This window comes from Coturnix japonica, chromosome 1 (assembly GCF_054131305.1).
Source record: "Coturnix japonica strain WE chromosome 1, WE-NBRP24, whole genome shotgun sequence".
Lineage (NCBI taxonomy): Eukaryota > Metazoa > Chordata > Aves > Galliformes > Phasianidae > Coturnix > Coturnix japonica.
Window position 1 is genome coordinate 166,762,874 of NC_140663.1, and position 14,313 is coordinate 166,777,186.

Below are 14,313 nucleotides of genomic sequence, written 5' to 3' on the forward strand. Positions count from 1 at the left end.
AAGTTGTAAAGAACATATTCCTGTTTTTAGATCCTTAAACACTTCCTCCATCTTACTAGGTACTTAAGTGTTTCTTGCAGACCCAGGCTAGCTCATGGGAAACTTGCATACCTTTCAGTATCCCAAAGAAAACTGCAAATTAGAAACAGCAGCAGGATTGAAAAGATTCACAGCTGACTCAGTTGACAAACTCATGTTGAATTCTTCAGACTACAAAGAACTGAGCTAAATCATGAAGACACAGGTTTGTGGATTTTTTTTTGTAAAAGGACTTTCCTAGTAATTTTGCAAACTTCCCACTTATTGAGACCTTTCAATTTTTTATTTTTTTTTTAATGCGCACCATTAAATAGTACATTGTATCACTGTAACGATAATATAAGAAACATATAAGAAGTTATGAAGTATTGCAGGAGATACTTACCTATATTAATTTCATCATCTGTTTCAGCATCTCCAATACACTCAAACTGGAAATCTTGTAAGGACTGTGAAAACTTTTGCACTGCCATGGATAAATCTAACATTCAAGAAAAAGAAAAAGAAAAAAAAGAAAACGAGGGTTATTCCACCACTGGAGCAATGCTTCCTGTATCTTGTTCACAAACTTTCCTTTCTAGTAACACTTTCTTCATAGTAACTTCATTTAAAAATTCCTAACAATATTTAAAATCAAACTACTTGACACATCCCAGAAACCTGCTAGATGCCAGATTTTGTAGACAAACACATATATTTTGTTAATAAATGAAGAACTATGATACAGCAGAATATCATGGTAACCACATAAACCTGTTCTTTCCTTCTTTAGGTGTACTAATTGCAAACGTGGAGATGAATGTGGTAACAAACACAGTAAATACTTGAAAATGTTAACAGCCCAGATGAGCCCAGAAAAGCAGCAATAATTATCCATGTCCTTGAGGTCATATATATGTTACCTGTTTAGAAGCTAGAAAAATTTACAATTACAGAGTGATATCCACTAAATCTAATCTAAAGACATGGTGGGGTTAAGATAAAAGCAAAAGACTGACTCTGTTCTAAAAGCACTATATATTCCTCTTAGGAAATCTTCCAAAGCTGCCTGAATATGGTCCTGGGAACCCTGCTCTGAGTGTCCCTGTTAGATCAGGGCTTGGGCCAGATGGAGCCAGAAGTCCTTATCAACCGTAGTGCACTGGTCTCAGAAAGCAGCAATGTACTCCTTTAGCTGCACCAATACCCTCAAAGATGAGGCAAAACTGGAAGAGTATATTTTATTCTTGAGTGAATAAAATCTAGTGTATAAATGTAGATATTGGCCTAATGTCTGAAATCAAGACATACACATACACACACGGACTGCTCAGATTTAAATATTTCCAACATTAAAAGAACACGCCACTATCCTAAACAAAATAACAGCTGAAAACCTTTCTAAATCCTTTCAAATCAGAATCCACGCAATAAGATGACTGCCAAGATTGTTCTGTAATTGGAGGTAACTATTATCAAAGGTCACAGTTCCTATCAGGATTTTGCCCTGCCCCTGTATTTGCTCTGTGTCTGCTGACACTGGCTGGCAGACATCAGTGAACCAAAAACCATACTCTGACCTAAGGCTTCTATTAAACAATTTCACATGCAGTTTCCTGTGTGGAAGAAATGCACCTGGGGGTGTTGATTGACACTTGGCTAGATACAGGTTAGCAGTGTGCCCAGGCATCCAAGAATGCCAATGACATTCTAGCCTGTACCAGAAATAGTGCAACCAGCGGGAGCAAAGATGTGATTGTGATGGCCCTCCTGTACTCAGCACTGGTGAGGCCGACCCCGAGTACTGTGTTCAGTTTTAGGCCTCACTACAAGAAAGACATTGAGGCCCTGGAGCATGTCCAGAGAAGGGCAACAAAGCTGGTGAGGGGTCTGGAGAACAAGTCTTATGGGAAGTGGCTGAGGGAGCTGGGATTGTCCAGTCTGGAGAACAGGATGTTCAAGTGACACCTTGTAGCTCTCTACAATGACCTGAAAGGAGGCTGTGGTGAGGTTGGGGTCAGCATCTTCTTCCACATAACTGGCAATAGGACTAGAGGGAATGGCCTGAAATTGCACCAAAGGAAGTTCAGGTTGGATGTTAGGAAAAAAATTATTCTCTGAAAGAGGGGTAATGAAGTGGAATGGGCAGCCCAGAGTGGTACTGAAGTCACCACCCCTGAAGTTTTCAGGAAATGTTCAGAAGTGGTACTAAAGGACATGGTCTAGTAGGAATACCAGTGATATGTGAACAGATGGACTGGATGATCTTTGAGATCGTTTCAACCACGGTGATTCTATAAGTCAACAGAGTGCATCAGTCCGTGTACGATTATATCAGATAAATAGCTAGTGAATAGAAATGGATAAAAAAGATCTGTATCTTACTGATAAACAGAACAGAATAAAGAATTCTCACCCATTATAAGGGCAAGTGTTCCCTCTCCTTCAACCTACGTCTGCTACCTCCCTGAATAATTAAAATTGCTAAAAGATTAGAAATAATTGGACATAAAATTAGCAAAGAAGCTTTTAAATATTTAAATATTTTAAATATCTGTCCTAGTTGATTGCTTCTTTGAAAAATCTATAAAACATCCTTCCTTTAAAAGAAAATTGTGAACTGTAACAGTAAGAATTGCTTAGTAATTAATCTACAATATTTGAAAGTCAAAGCACAGCAAATTCAATACATATTTCCTTTACATGCATATATCCAACTGTATTTTGAAGATTTAATCATTACTGAGCATGGAATAAAAAAAAGAATTTTTGTATTCTCTTTAGATTAAAATATTTTGCCTCAATAAAGTTTCCTTAAATCTGCATTCCATCATTTTCTCTATCAATCCTGTTTTTATTCATGACAGACACTGCCCTTCATGTACTCACACTGGTAACAGAATTAGTCATCATGCAAATTCACCTATAGTTTCCTGACATCTTAGCAAAATATACCATGTTTTCCATTTAAAGCCATGCAGAATCAAATTACTGCATCCTCACTGAACATTTCCTACTGTACATGAAAACTTTATTATTCATTACATTAAGAATTCAGAAGCTAAACACAAAATGTTTCCTACTGTTACTATAGAAGAAAACAAAATAAATCTTTCTGAAGAGCTTAGGCATTCAGTGTTTTATGCAAATACAGCATCTCTGATATCCAAGTAATTTACCATTCTACAGACGTTAGACCTAAACTTTAGTTGGTATGCAACATGTTGCTCTGAGTTTAAAGGACCACGGTTGGCTCTTCCCACCAAGTCACTTCACTCAATCCTAAGTAATTCTGTAAAACTGCTGTACACCAATTGATGATGGAACTAATAAACAGTCCTAAGGTGGATTAACAAAAAAGATGGGTCTATTGTCAGCATTATCAGGATGGACAATGCTCTCAGAAACAGTTTGATTTTTAAGGTGATCCTGTGTGGAGACAGGAATTGGACTCAGGGATCCCTATGGGTCCCTTCAAGTCAAGATATTCTATTAAAGTATAAAAATTAAGTATCATTAATATAAATGCAGGTTAATTTCCTCTGGACATTCTACTAAATATTCATAAAAGGGAAACGAGGGAGAAAGGACTCTTCCCTGTCACTCTCTCCATGTACTGTGCTCACTGGTACAAATGTCAAGGGAAAGGAAAGCAAATAGTAAAAATAAACGAGGTGGAGTCTCCATTTTATATATGAGATTAGTCATGCACAGCTGCTGATCTTCCCCTGTGTGAGCAAATCAGAGTGTGAATGTTCTCCTACATTTTGAACATGAAGAAAACATGTTTAATCCAACTTAAATATGTTGGCTAAGAAAAATGTAATAAAAATTACATAGCTCTTACTTGCTCAAATCATCCAAAGTGATACTAGTTGGACATTTCTGACTCCAATTGAGAGTTATTCTAATAGTTTGGCAGTCTCTGAAGATACCATATTAAGGGCAGAGCTGTTAAGCATTACAAAGAATAAATGAAGTTCCAAGGTCAAAGGTTTCTTACAATACTTCGTTTAAAGATTCTGTACAAAGTTCATTTTACCTGAAAATATTAAACATTATTCTGCAGAAAATTACTGATTTACTTGGCCAGCTTCTGAATGGCAGAAATTGGATTCCATAGCACTCAAAACTCTACACAGCAGATGAGCTACCAAAACTGGTCCCAGCAAAAGGACAAGCTGGGAAATAAGCAGGTAGTCTGTCAAAGATCCAAGAACTCAAAACTGAATTAGATCTGATTTTAGAGCTGTTGCCTCTTCAATCCAGGACATCCAAATAATACCATGAAGAAAATGAAAAGCGCCAGATGGAGCACAGACCCTTCCCAACTTTACAAGATGTCATGTATAACCATACACCCCAGAGTCTTAACGACACTGAGAAATCTCAATGCATTCTGCTTCTTGCAGATGTAGCACTGTCAATCACCACACTATATAAACCAGCTTTTCATGATCTGCAAGCTAGGTAGCACTGCAAGAGTCACCCTCTCATCTTCTAGTATGCAGATCTTAAAAGCCATCTCCCCATTCTTTCTAGTACACATGGACTAGAATTTTTCACTTAGTCTAGGATAGAATCTCTTCAGAGCAAAGTCTGCTGTTCCTCCAAATTACTACAAAAGCCTCATCAGCTTTATTGACTGGCAGTAACTGGCAGTACAGGTCTATCACCAAGGGAAAGACAGTCATTCAAAAGTCTCCATGATAATATAAGTGTTACTGCCCTCCCTCTTCTGCAGGCAATCAGTGCATACTCCCTAGGTGCCAGGGAAAGAATGAGAATATATCCCATGGTTACCGCAGGGGTCATCTCCTAAATGGAACCTTCAGCTGCACTTTGCATTCCTTTTCCAGCAGTATTCACACCCACCTCAGGTGCCATGTGCTGCCCTGTCGCACAGAAAGATTACAATCAGGTGAGCAGTGGTGTATGCAGAGCAGAGCAGCCATTTGCACTCTGATACATTTAGGGGAGGAAGTAACTGAGGTGGAGCTGACCTTTTTGGTAGAGTTGAATCAAGTCAGCCAACCAGCCAGGGGAGTTCGCAGAGTTTGGTCAGACATAGTACTGAAAAGTACTCAAAGAAACACAATATAATGTGGCTGGAAACAGTGAAAGGATAAATACAGTTTAACCACAAATAGGTCATACAATAGCGCTGTTAGATACAGATTTGTATAATACGAAATATAAGTACCATAACACTAATGAGAGAATAGTAGATGCCATCACTTATTCAGGGATGTCACATAACACATTCCTCTAATGGAAACCACTTCTTCCTGAGTTTGACACTTTCATATTTTAGATCAATCTTCTTACTACATATTTAAGCAAAAAGCAGTTGGGGAGAAAAATGCATCATACTACAAGTCAGGTTTATTTCAGATTTACGCTGTCTCAAATTGCCAAAGAAAGGGGGAATCTAATTTGAACAGTAATACTTCAGGTTTTTGATAATTTATTATCCAAATAACAATTGTTAATTCATTTTAGGCTTCAGTCAAAACTTGACATGCTGGGAATAGTAAGATAAAACTAAGAGTTACTTGCACGCTCTAATTGATCTTCAATTCTTTTATCCTAGGTTTGTTAAAATACTAAATCCTTGCTCAAAGCCTTGAGGAAGAAGGGGCACTATGTTGCAACAAATGATGGATACCATTACCTGAAAGATGACAGTCTGAGTGTGCGAGTTGTGGCACAGCCCTTCACAACAAAGACTAAGCTCCACAGACAATGAAACATGAAAAGATTTCTACAAGATTGTAAACACTACGATATTTTTTTTTTTTTTGGTGGGGATATACAGGTTGGTTTGCTTTTCCAGTCTGTCAGCTAGAACAGTAGCCAGCTCACATCATCCACAAAGGAGACCAAAAAGCTCCAAGAGCAGAGGTTTGATGGGCTTGCAAATGGCTCATGTCCCTGCTCAAGTAACAGCCTACAACAGACTGTTCTGGGCACACATCAAACAGCAAAGTCTCGCCACTTGTTTGCTTACAAAGATGATTTCCTTTAAGAAATGAAATTCCAATACACATCATTCCTCCTGACTGATGTCAATCATCCTGGAAAAACTCAGTGCCTCTCACCACGTTAATGAAGAAAAACAGCAGTTGAAACCTAGCAAGAAGATTAAAAATGCCCAAATGAACAGGCAGGAATGCAGCAAGCTGGACTTCAAAGCAGATGCTGGCTAAAACAGTAACAGCAGCAGCTCTGGTGACCCAACACAAAGCCAGTTGGGTTCTCAAGGCAGCAGAAGGGAAGGGCCCATGGTTGAGCAGTGGGGTAAGTGGGGGAAAGTCAATAATCAGCTGCATACTGGGGCACCTGAAGACTGGAACAGAGATCAAGCAGAGCTATCTTCAGTGTTTCAAGCCTCTAAGTTGTTTGTTTCTTTTGTTAGGTAGGACTGAAGAAGTACCGGGTGGCCACTCTTTCTCAGCTCTTCCATTTAGAACACACTGACATACAGGTTAAACAGAACCTGAGCCACTGAAACACAATAGAGCACTGAGCAACCACAAAATGTAAAAGAAGCATCGGAAACTAAATGATACTACTAGTATATCTGACAAAATGGCATGACAAAATATAGGGAACCAATTACTGAGGTCACTGACTTCCACTCCTTGTCAGAAACTGAAAATGAATGATTCACTTCTTGTTTTTTTTTAAATTGCTTAACAGATAGATTCATTTTCTTGATTTATTCCATAAGTAATTCTCATCCTAGAAACAATTATCCTGGCTAAGTTATCTAAACACTTGAAAAAGTAGATTTATGATAGAGACATTGTCACTGTGAACCAGCAGCTGTAAGCATGATTTGCAGCATTCTTACTGCACCATAAGACAGGAGCAAGGAAACATTTAACAATTTATGCAAGTAAAAGGAAAAGAAGGGGGGAAAGGGAGGAGGCAGTATTAGAAGTATAAATTTTTATAATGTTATTTATCCAAGAAAATAGTTGTGAGACATATGCATCCTTAAATACATTATGATACGCTTCTTTATTGTGCAGATGAACGGGGAACTGCCTTGGTTTCGTTACTTTATACAAGACAGAACTTCAAGCAGGCAAGCTATATCAACAGTCAGAAATAAGCCGGAGGAACAAGAACGCCCCACTGAGAAGCACTGAAGTTCAACAGCTTCTGTGTTTGCTACAGTCAATTTGATTGTAACTAGAACAAGTCACAGTGGGACAACTTCTTCCACATCACAGGCTGCAAACACAGCATCTGGCAGCACGGTTATATTTAGGCAGCATGAATGATTAAGCAGTTAAAAGCAGTGATCATACAAGGCTGTGTCTATCACCATTATATTTCACATTCTTTCCCGCCTTGAGGGCTTTCTCATTAGAAATTCCAGCTTCACAGCAGTTGATCTTAATTCAGAAAACAGCACTAAAATGCATTTTATTTCCACTTCTTTCCACTCTTCATAGTTCACTGTTACTTTAAAATGAATAAATAAATAAATAAATAACGAAAAGCAACTGCCAAGGTAACTATCACATACAGAACATTTTCCAATTTCATACATATGACAGCAAGTCAGCCCAAACAAAGTCAGCCAAACCTGCAAAGGGGCTGTAAATTCACCCAAAGAAGTGGTGCTGAGCACAACTATGTTGTAACGCATCTCTGAAGTGCAATTAATTCACTCAGCTGTACATGTTAAAAGAATTTTGGGTTTTGCTGCCAGAACAGGAAATCCCAACTTAATAAAACATCTGCACTGTAACACCGGGACATGCCCACATCACCTACAGTTAGAAAGCAAATTGAAATGCATGCTAACATTCTTTTAAAATGCAAACATAAATCCATAAAACCAGCTGAAATAGCTTCTGCCACCTTTGGTTTTAAGTGACTTCCATCACTGGAGTCTTTTCCAGCTCATGGGGTATTGCCTGGGGCACTTCTATTCTGAGAAGTGAATTTGATGAATTTATTTACACCTCTGTGCACACACATACATTTGTTATTTTTCATAGCTGAGTCGAATTAATTGTCAGGTCAAACTTTTCTGACTGTCATAGGAAACAAAAAAACACCCCAAAACAACCACCCTCTTATGAGGAATTGCATGTTTTCCAAATTTCTGCAGAAGCATTTAATGCAGCCAAAGCCGGGGCAGGCTGGCACAACAGAGAGCCTCTCTGCAGGGCACATAGAGATCACGTTGGCCACTGGCCATAACGCTTTCTAAAGAAGCCACAAGAAAATACCACAATGGGATACAGAGCCCAGCGTCCAGAGCCAAAGGTTTTGCAGCACAAGGGCCACTGCTCCGCACTGACACAGAGTTTTGTTGTTGCTGTCAGTGAACTCTTTATCCCCTCTATTTGCCATTTTTGTTGGTTTTTAGGTTATTTGCCAACTTACTATTCATGGAACATGGCAACGTAACTAAAATAAATAGCCCTCCAGCCCAACAATCCCACGTTGCTTCTCCACCTTAGGCTCAATATTTTGCTCTTTCACTTCAGGGAAGCTAATTTCTTTCTCATCATCTTCAGGGAACAGACATCAGCAGACTATGTCAACACATAATCCGTACATTGCTGCATTCCCCCGGGGTTAAATAAAGCACTACAGCAGCTCACAATTTTTCAGCGTCATCTTCATATTCATGTATGTTTCCATGAGAAAAAAGCACAATTTACTTTCTCATTCTATCGAGCACTGAGAAATCCCCTTCATCAAATGCAACAAAATTCCTACTCTCTTAACACTGTTGCAAAAGCTATTGGAAAGTCCATATCTTCAACAGGATTTAAAGTTATTTACTACAACTTCTTTAAAACCCAGCTTTCTTACATTATAGACTTCCAAAGTACTTGGAATATTCTTACCATTTCTCTTCTGATGAAGTGGTAAATCCAACACATTGGTGAAAACACCCCAAGAACACAACACTGATGTTTAACAAGGTAGAATATGTTTCTGGCCACATTTACACTGTACTGAAATACGCTCACAATAAAATCACAGTAAAATGCCCAGCAGTATAACTTCTCAACCAAATAACTTTATAATGTCAAAAGACAAAATTGGTCAAGTTCTATCCCTCTTTCAATTCTTCTCACCCCATCTCTGTCTGTAAATGCAGAAAGCTAATCTTACTCATCTGAGTAGAAAAAGAGAAAGAATTTTAGCTTGGTACATAAAAGCCATAAAATCTATATGACTAAAACTTTTAACTTTCCACAGTTAAAAACATGCTTTCTTCTTTTCATAACCGAAATCCTTTGCTTTTAGTGAGTGCGTACGGTGAGCACTGATCCACAGCACACCACGCAGAACAATCTGCAAATCTGCTTCTCTAAAGGTCAGGCTTAAACAGAGCTTGACAGTTTCGCTACATTAAGTGGTGTAATTCTGTTTTGTTTCAATATTCCCACCTCCTTACATTTTAATTCTCGTTACCTCACTTCTACAAAATCCCCTCTCTCCCACTACTTTGTTCATATGACTGAATGTTCAACAACACTTCAGTATTTGATTAGAAAACAAACTGACTACACAGGGAATTACCAGGCTCTGAGCCTTCCAAGCCTAAAACCAAATACACAGAGTTAATACAACAATAAAACCTTAACAAGTGACTAATCATAAGGTTCAAAGCAGAAAGCAACACTGTCCTTCACTACCAATTGTAATTTTCTGCATATTTTCCACAAATATGACCAGAAGTTTCAGAATGCATTTGGTTTCATGTTACTTAAATTATAAAGATTGGCTGCAGGGTACAAACTGGTAATATTGTTCATGCACTATTCTATTTTTCTACATTATACTCAAATAAATCATTTCCATACAATGCCAGTTTTGCAAACACACCCATTTTCACACACTGAACTTCTCATCCAAGAGCCACAGGATGGATTCCAACACGTGCAGAGCCATATATGTGAAAGAACAACTATTATTTTTTTGGTACTGTGTATTCATGTACAAAGTTTTTTCCTGAATATAAGAACACCTCCCTGCCTCTTTCCATTCTAGAGGTACAGAAAATTGGCACTTACTCAGTATTTCCCTTACACCCACTGACAGAACAACTTTCCACAGCTCTGTATCAGAAGATCCCAACTCCTGAGCTTAACTATTTAACCATTCTGGAAAGCATGACATGAAACATTCCTGAAAATAACCTTTATCTGCTTACAGCACATAGTAATACAAAAACAAATAGCTCCTGATGATCAGGGGGCTGGAGCACCTCCCCTATGAGGACAGGATGAGGGAGTTGGGTTTGTTCAGCCTGGGGAAGAGAAGGTTGCGGGGTGACCTCATTGCAGCCTTTCAATACCTGAAGGGAACTTACTCCCAGGAGGGGAGTAAACTCTTGTAAAGGGCTGACAATAGCAGGACACGGGGAAATGGTTTTAAGTTAAAAGAGGGAAGATTTAGGTTGAATGCTAGGCAGGGGGGTTGGAACCACATGATCCTTGAGGTCCCTTCCAACCCGGGTCATTCTGTGGGATTCTGTGTGATTCTGTTTTTATCTAACATTCATGTTGCTCACTTCAGTGGAAAGGTTATACACAGCCTACACTGCCTTTCCATACATGTTGCTATGCTTTCTAGAGAGCTGCAGCCTCTCACTATGTAGGCTAAAAAGTCCTGGCTGTGGTGACTCCAAGAGGCAGCTGACCCACAGTCACAGACCTTCCATTCACATGATGATCCTCTGTTCATAAGCCAGCTCTCACGGTACAATAACATACTGAATCTAATACTGGGTAAGAGCTCTGTACAACAGCAGACTCATGAACTTAACGCAACACAGGGCTGCTCATGTACTGTATACATTTTATTTTTCTCCTCTTTTCAAATACAATTAACTGACATTTTGTTTCATCAGTTATTTGAATGACAAACAACCTGATACAGCAGTCAACATAAGATTATACTTAAAACCTAGAAGGCTGGAAAAGGCTCAAAAATGTCAACTTTTTTGCCCTGTAATTTGTTGTTTTTGTGTTTTTTTTTCCCTTCATATTTTCTTCTGCATCATTTTACATGAACTTCTGCACAGTTTTCTACCCAGGTTCTTAAAACTTTCTTCCCTGCAACTCCGCTTTGACCCTCAACATACTTTCTCTTGCTCCTTCTGGGGATTTTACACGCTCTTTTATGATCTTCCACATTCTTCCTCCACCCCACAGATGTTTGTTTATTTCCCAGAGCAGTGTCAGCCTTTCCCAGTGAGCTGGAGCAGTAATCCAGTCCTTTCTTTCCCCCAATCTCTTTCTTCGAAGCATGGTTTTTATCGGGCTTGCTGCTGTCATTTCTCACTGCTGGCACATCCCAGAGAATGCAAGCAGGCAGAGAAGTATCACAAAAAGAGGGGGGAAAAAAAAAAAAAAAAAAAAAAAAAAAAGAGGCACAGAAACTAAGACCAGATGCTTCCAGAGGTTGAAAAAGCAGAAAGTGACTTCCTGTCTAGCAACCCCAGAGCTGCCAGAAAAAACATGGGAATTCCCAGATCCCCTGCACAATGTAAGATACGGGTGCATCCACTTTTAGGTTTCACTAGTATTTTAAACTACAGAGTTTTTTTTTCTTGATCTAGCAAGGAATCAAGAAAATAAATAAATAAAAATGCCTATGTCTATTTAGAGACAGCTAAAAACAAAGCAGCATAAGATAATACAGTTTCATGATCTACTTTATATGTGATATACTTTATATTTTATAATACATTCAGAAGGAGCCTCAGCACGCAGGCAAGGTTAGTTCTACCATTTGCATCTCATTCTACGTGGATGAATCTTCCCTACTAAATGTGCATTCAGAAAAAAATATATATATATGAGCACGGTTGCTGTAAGCAAACTATTTGCAGGAAAACCAAGAGTAAATCACTGCAGCAATCACTCCTTCGACGTACAGATTTTTAGCAGTAAAAATTTCTCCAATGCATCTTTAAGTGCTCATACTTGCCATGATTCTTACACTGGGTAGATTCCTCCAGTTCTGAAAAGACAGCTGCTGGAAGGGAGATCAGCGGCATGGGCTGGGGCAGGCGGGGGAGGCATGAAAGCACTTATCAAGGCATTTGAGAGCAGCGAGCTCTTGGAACAAGATGAGAGTCGAGGGTCATGGGAAACAGAAGCATTGCTCACCCTTCTTCCTGGCAAAGTCTTCTGCACTTGGGCAACAAAGTAAAACGTTTTGAAAGAAGAGGAGGAGGAGGAGAGAAGAAAAAAATTAAAATGTGTATATTTAGGTCATTAAGGAAAAAATACTACCACTCTGCTTTAAAGGAAATGAAACACTTTCTGTATGAAATTCTTTTGAGCTCTTGGAGTTGAGGAATACAACACTAGACTAGATTCCTTTGATCTGACAACTAACATCACAGTCACATGAACTCCAGGACTGCAGATAACAGCACTTATTTATTTTTTGGAAAAACACACATGGATGTAAGCAGCATTTGTTTACACACTCAGATATGCACTTCCAGACAGGGATGACAGAGCTGAGACACCAAACTGACCAGTGAATTGAAATAGCTCTGAATGTCTCCATCAAATTTGGCATGAAGAAGTTTCTTGCACCCAATCAGACAAGGAGCTGGCTCGCTACTTGGATACTTCTCACTTCTTAGGGAGAATGCATAGCAAACACCAGATTTATACAGCAGATAAGTTCAATACACTCATTAAAGCCTTTCAAATATGAGAAGTATTCAGAAAAAAAAATGGAAAGATTAAAATCATGGAAGCACTTAAAAGTCCTAAAGGTATGTTTATGAGAACTTAAACCTGCATTTTAGTAACAGGAGAATATACCAAGCATGCTTCTTTAAATAATGAAATGCACATCCATGAATGGGTCTCACTGCGTGAGCTCTAATGTGTAGAGTTCAGGAATCAAGCGTTCCCAAGACATCTGCAGTTTACCCCAGTTTGCATGTGATGCTATTTCCTTCGTAGCTTGGCAATACTGTTGGTATCTTGCTTGCTTTCCAGTCTTCCTGTATGCGGAGAGAGCAAGGAAGAAACCCCATAGAGTGCAGTAATCATCAAAGTACAGCAATATATCAAGGAATAGGCTCTTCGCATTTCACAGGAAAAAGATGAATCCCTTGCATGCACTTCGCAGAAATCTCATACTTCTCAAACAAAATAAGGAGCTTTAATTATCTCTGCCCAAGTCTGTCCAGCCAAATCATTTCGAAGAAGCAGCAACTAGGCATTTACATATCTCATCTGCAGGATTCTTTAATTTTTAAAACTTTTTTTTTCCTCTGGGATTTTGTTCTGCTTTCCGGTCATTAAAAGATTTAGGAACACATGACAACATCCTCTTGTTACCGTTCTGGTAGAGAGATAGCCTTTAATTACTAATCTCAGCATCCATTAGTGCCAGCACTGTTTACATTATGGCATTTATAATGAATTCTAAGCTAACTCCTATCACTCACCAGTGAGATTTTTCATTTAACCACCTAAATAAAAACTCAACTGTTTTACTACTTCATACTCCGGCACATAAAACATCAGCAGTTATTTTAAACTGGAAAAAAAGAACAGACAGATATATCATAACGCCACTCCACCCACCCATAACAGGCCTGCATTTGAACATCATTTGTGTGTTTGGTCTTCCTCATTGACACCATCCCAGAACTGCTGAGAAAGAGACAGGGATATGTGACAAGGGTAAAAAATGGTGGGAAAATCTTGAAGAACTTCAGTAACGCTCATCAGCCTGAAAAAGGCAGCTGAGGAGTCATAAGAGTTCCAACAAAATCAGCAGCAGTACAGCAGTGGTGGCCACTGCTTGAAAGTAAAAACAAAAGTCTACTTCATAACGCAAAAAGACAGCTCAAACAACATGAAGATGCTTTCATAAAATGCATAGTTAAATCACCCAGCCCTCTGCCACCGGATACTGTGGATATTACAAATGTACGTGGGTTCAAAAAAGGACTAGAAAAGTTCACAGAAGAAAAATCCATGGAGAGCTATTAAAGGCATAACCTCTTGCTCAGGAAATCTTCAAGCTGCAAACCACTGGAGGCAGAGGAAGTATCAGAGCATTCTTGCCTTGTCTTATACCCTACCCTAGGCTTCAGTGCTGTGCGTGAGAGAAAAAGAAATCTAACTCACAGCACAGCACTTACTCATATTTAGAGACAGGATATAAGGCCAGATAAACCTTGGGCCTGACCCAGCGTGGCTGTTCTTATGCCCTTCATAGGAAGATCTATACGCGTATGTTTTGCAATACACCGAGTGACTCAGGACCCCA

At 39.0% G+C, this 14,313-nt stretch overlaps 1 protein-coding gene across 3 annotated transcripts in view; it reads right to left on the reverse strand.

Annotated features, from left to right (window-relative positions):
- ARHGAP42 (Rho GTPase activating protein 42) overlaps nucleotides 1–14,313 on the reverse strand; it is a 144,603-nt gene that overhangs the window by 110,442 nt on the left and 19,848 nt on the right. For 2 of the 3 annotated variants that reach the window (XM_015852280.3, XM_085508800.1), the window contains exon 2: nucleotides 425–520. The exons of the other annotated variant lie outside the window; for it this stretch is intronic. In XM_015852280.3, the coding sequence (XP_015707766.1) occupies nucleotides 425–520 (96 nt within the window). The remainder of the gene's footprint in view (nucleotides 1–424; nucleotides 521–14,313) is intronic. 3 annotated transcript variants of the gene reach the window in all.